This window comes from Ammodytes marinus (genome assembly GCF_949987685.1).
Source record: "Ammodytes marinus genome assembly, chromosome: 15".
NCBI lineage: Eukaryota > Metazoa > Chordata > Actinopteri > Uranoscopiformes > Ammodytidae > Ammodytes > Ammodytes marinus.
In genome coordinates this window covers 18,504,594-18,510,128 of record NC_137219.1, presented here as the reverse complement: position 1 = coordinate 18,510,128, position 5,535 = coordinate 18,504,594, and the positions used below count along the sequence as shown (strand labels likewise).

Genomic DNA, 5,535 nt, shown 5'->3' with positions numbered 1-5,535 from the left:
AGAAAACATCTTGCAGTATCAAAGTGTATATTGCGGAAGGCATTTCTTCTTTTTTAATGCTCTTATCAAACTCCCTTCTGATGGAGTTGTGGCGCTCAATTCCAAATGTCAGGTGCATATTGGCTCCGATGCTTCCTTCGAGTGTAGGGGATGATAGCACACATATACATACAGCTGCCAGGTATGTGAAGGGGTTGGAAATGGGGGCTCTCCAAGGTCTCCATTGAGACACACTGATAGCCATCATCATCATCATCATCATCATCATCACAGGGTGTCATCAGCAAGGGGATTGAGAAGTAATTTCCAAACGGTGTTTAAATGACCACAGGAAATGAAATGTTAGATCCTATTATCAGCCACTGCTTGTGTAAAAAAAAGAGAAGAAAAAAAAGCTTTTGGAGGACAGTAGCAAAGGGGAAGCAACGTTGATACTAAGTGATGACCTTAAACACTTTGGAGTATGTTTGCACAAATCATTCATCTACTAAAGAGATTGATCAGAATGAGCCATGTGTTGTGTGTGTGTGTGTGTGTGTGTGTGTGTGTGTGTGTGTGTGTGTGTGTGTGTGTACAGTACGTGAGTGTGAATGAAAAAGAAAGTGTGGCGATGTGCTGCTAGCTGGGTGCCTTCATATGAATCAGGATTTTTTTGGATATCACTGTTGTTTAAAATCAGAATACCAGTACATAAAGGCTAGCATTATGTAAATTGCCTTTAGGGACATCTTTGAAAATGTTCAGATACAATATGTTTGGGTGAATGATAACAAGGTTTTAAAGGGAGAGGATTAAGTTGAAATGTTTTACAGTTTAATTTGACAGTATTGCAACAAAGTTACATAATAATAACCAATTATGTTTATTACATTTTTAGTTCAATGTAAAGCACTCTTGTAATGCATGCATGTTATTGCTATATTCTTAAGCACATTGAGATGCATTTATTGTATGAAAGGTGCTATACAAATAAGGTTTATCATTATTATTAATATTTAAAATTCACAATGTTAAATTAAAAGGTATATTTTGAAATCTTTTGTTTGTGGTTTGTGTATGATTTAACAACAACTCATACCACTGAGGCCTCTGAATAGGAATAATAATTAATAATAATTATCTTGATAATAATAATAATAAAGCCTATACTAATAGCATAATTAACTTTAATACAGCATAATAATAATGCGAGGCATTTACCTAATTCATATTCATAATATATACGTTCTTACAGTAATTGTTAGTCACTGTGTATTTTATGGAAGCTCGCATTCTCAATTAAATTGACCAATTACATTGCGGCAAAATGAAGGTCTCGAGACCTATGCTATTAAGTAGGTTACCATAAAATAAATATGTTAAAATATCTTGTAAGAAAAAATAAATAATAATAATAATAATACAAATAAATGCATGTAATGAAGCATAAAGTAATGTCAGTAATACACCGGCTGGTAAGTGATTATTTAAAAGAGTGATTTCCCGGTCTAGAGTCTTGTAGGCATTCCCCATGAAAGGCAGCCCTCCAAAATGTCACCTGAACAATGCTAGCTCCCTCATCGACCTTGCTTTCCAGCTCAATTTGGTCTCAATCACAACATAATGAAAATGCACTCCAAAAACAGATCCCTTTTTTAAAAAATTACTTCTTCAGAAATAGCTCTCACACTTCAAGTTATTTATTGTTAACGTTCACTTGGTTTTTGAAACATATACACCAGCCATCACGCATTTGTTCCTTTTTAACTTACAAAAGAATAGAGAAAACATAAAAGTGGACGCAGTAACGATTATTATACAGTTAAACGCATTCTTGTGTGTTAGCCAAATATACAAGTCCCTACTTTATTTTAATTAGTCTAAATGAATACATTAGTTTACAATATTAATATGATAAAATACCAGGTTATCACCGCAAATAAGGAGTGGTGGCTTAGTGGATTTCAAACCTGATCCCACCTTTCCCTCCCCAGTCCGCACTCAAGTGAAGCAGCATTCCTTTTTGTTTCAACAACATAGACTACGTTTAAAACATCATGAGGAAGGTCCAAAACATGGATTACAAAAGGTCCAGAAACGACATAATTGCTTTCAAGGGCAGCCATTTCTGTAATGTTCAAAAATAGACTCCCCTCTCAGAGATGTCAAGAAAATGTGCCCTGATCAGCTGGTGCGCCTCTGTGCGCCGTGTCCCCTCCAATGCCAAAGGGCCCGCATTTTCAGCCTTACATATACATATATATACATATATATGTATATATATATATGCTGATAGTTTTTGTTCTTGCATGGGCTCATCCGCAGGTTTACATAGAAAAAGTGGAAAGTGACAGTACTGTCTTAAGTCCTACCACGTTCTGCCGTAGAGGAGGTTTGAGCTGACCATGTTACTGGTGTAATCTACAGCAGATGTGTCTATCTGGGCCATGTTGAGCTGGCTGTGCAGTGAGGGGGGGCTGGGCGACATCTCCTCCAGGTCCATAGCGTTGACCTGCTGGTTCTGATGCTGGCTGAGGCCGTTGTTAGAGGACGCGAGCACCACTACGGGCCCGTTCTGTTGCTGGCTCTGTTGTACCTGCTGCTGGTTCGGCGTCGGCGTGTTGGAGCCGTTCTGGCACGGTTTACCGTCCTTCACCAGAACTGGCACGGCTACGCGCCGCGGGGACTGCGCCTGCTGTTGGCACAGGTTACCGTCCTGTTGCTGCTGCTGCTGCGACGCCTTGTCCTTGGCCTGGCGCTTCATCTTGTACCGGTGGTTCTGAAACCAGATCTTAACCTGTGTCGGGGTCAGGTGGATCATGCTGGCCAGGTGCTCCCTCTCCGGCGCCGACAGGTATTTCTGCTGCTTGAACCGCCTCTCCAGCTCGTAGACCTGAGCCTGCGAGAACAGCACGCGCCTTTTCCGCCTGGGCGCAGCATGGAGGATTGGCATGGATTTGGAGGCGTCCGCCATTCCTGTGAGGCTCCCCATGCCCGCCATGTTCATACCTGTGGAAGGTCCCATGAATCTAGAAACTTAAAAATATACATACATATACGTGCATAAACAGAAGAGGAGAACTCTATTTCGCCTGAAGTAGTATTTATTGATTACTGGCTGTTAAAGGGATTTAATTATTGAAGTTTGAAAGCTCAAGCTTTCCAGTTAAACAGTTAATCAAACATGGAATATAATAATAATAATAATAATAATAATAATAATAATAATAATAATAATAATAATAATAATAATAATAATAATAATAATAATAATAATGTTGCACGCTAATAATCATAAATATCTAGATCTGCCTTTTAAATATTGCCCTAGATAAAACGGTCGAGACAGATTTGAAATAATCGTCTCCTTTTCAGTTTTAAATAGTAATTTAAGATGACAGATTTCTTAAAATGATGCACATCATTTACCTTAACTTTATATTATTACCACTGAAACATAAATGTAATTACTGTAAGCGAATCATATCTTGTGCGTATTCCTCTTTCTTTCCTGCAATATCCATTTCATAGTTTTTTTTATACTAAAATAAAACAGACAAGTGTGAATAAATGGAGTAAATAACTTACTTGTGGAGTATCTTGGATCGGGGTTGCCATACCACCCTGTTGCTGCTGCACTATTCCGCATGCTTTCCTGGTACGACGGGAGGTCTCCCATGTTCCCAATGCTTCCATTGCAGTATCCCCCCATTGCGCTGTGGGAGAACTGGGAGACGGTGTGCGGCATGTGGTAAGAGGTGGCCACGGTGGCGTTATGGCCCATGGAGTGTTGTTGCATGCCGGTCTGAGACACCTGAGGCTGTCGGTAGGCTCCCAGTGGAGAGGTTAGGTTCCCTGCGCCGTCCATGCCACAAAACTTCTTGTAGGTCTCCTCGATAGGGCTCAAAATATCTGTCACTGAAAAAGGCGTAGTGTGCTTTGGGCTCAACGACATGATTTGGAAAGCAGGTAGATTTTTGTGTTTGAGCAGATCAACCGTGTTGTTGTATCGGCTCTCTCCTTGGTGGATGTCTACGTAAGAGAGTGCTTGTAGTGCGCCTGAGATCCTATTGATCGCCTTGGAGAAGGAGGCGAGCCCAGGGCGCTCTTAGCCCGGGTTTATTGGAGCCAGGAGCCAGGTTTACGACAAACACAGGGGGCGGAGCAAAACTCCTAAACCAGCAAACAATTGTCATTGACATTTTAAGGGAAATAATTCATGAAAATACACTTTGCTTTATATGATATTGTGTCCATGAATAAAACGATGCCACATATCTTTTTTTATGATTCTGTGCTTTCTGACCACTATACACAGGTGAGAATAACCCATTATGTTTTGCACATCAGCTGATTCGACCACATATGACTATTTTGCGTCAGGAGGGAATTCCACTCTTTCTAGAAACTTTGAGAGCACTTTGAACAGACACAAGGGCCACCGAGTATCATCAAAGAGGCACAATGAAGTTGTATGGCCAGCTCATTTATGCTTCTTAAGCATCATTTTTGCCCCACCAGAGAGGGACAAGTCCAAATAAGCTCCAAATGACAAAATGCTGAAAGGGAGCGGCGATAGGGATCCGACCTGTGAGTATATCACTATACTATAACATGCATGGTCAGGCAAAGGATATAATACAAAGGATTTTTTTCTTCGATTATATTTTTACTAAAACTGACTGCACATGTGCAATTTTTTCTGACACAAATTTCTCGTGATCATGGACATCATTTCTTTAAGAGACATCTCACTTTTCTACATTTCTTAGAAGTAAAAAAAAAACGTGTTCTTTCTTTAGACTTAATGCAATTTTGGAGACAATATCGTAAGCCTCAAACCCCTCGAGTCTGGTCACCATGAATTAATGACACTCTGCAGTCTTGACCTGACATTGTAATCTCTGAACAAACTGACTGGCGCCAGGGGAAGAATCAGAGGAAGAGACACACAACAGGGGGGTCAAGAGAGAAAGGAGCTTCTACAAATTGCAATAATGAATGCCTGTTAATATAGCTTCCCATTTAAGGCCTAAAATGTGTCCCTTATGGATCTATAATGCATTATTATTGAGCCTATAGCACATAGCCAGCCAATCAATGAAAGGCATTGCTCTATTGTGCTGCGTGTTATAGACGTTTTTTAATCTGCATAATGATGATATTTGTCCTGATGTTTTCCAATGCATCACAGCAGACAACAACAGGAGCAGGTGTGGGGCGTTCAGGTTATTTTCCACACGTGAAATGCGTTACCAGTTTTCCTTTATTGGAGGAAGGAAACACTCGTCTGCACGAAGCCACTAATGTAATTTAGCATAGCATGGCAACAACTAAGTAGCCGTCTACCTTAATTGAGCAATTGAAGATGTGACATGGTCATCCATCAATTACAGCGACATAACCAATCTCTGATTAAGTTGGTATAGCCTGATTGTAGGCTAATTAAGCATTGTTTTGATGCGTATTTCCGTAGGCTACTCCGAATTTCTTCTCCCTTTCCCTCCTCTAACATGCCCGAACTGCGCTCTGGATTTAATGTGAAGTGCTTGGACC

At 40.2% G+C, this 5,535-nt stretch overlaps 1 protein-coding gene across 1 annotated transcript; it reads right to left on the bottom strand.

The window, feature by feature from the left end:
* Positions 1-2,347: 2,347 nt before the first annotated feature.
* Positions 2,348-3,934, bottom strand: nkx2.4a (NK2 homeobox 4a; the record flags this gene model as incomplete). The annotated part of the gene is made up of 2 exons (XM_080042992.1): positions 2,348-2,988; positions 3,568-3,934. 2 exons carry the CDS (start codon positions 3,932-3,934, stop codon positions 2,348-2,350), a joined length of 1,008 nt encoding a protein of 335 aa, XP_079899118.1.
* Positions 3,935-5,535: the final 1,601 nt, after the last annotated feature.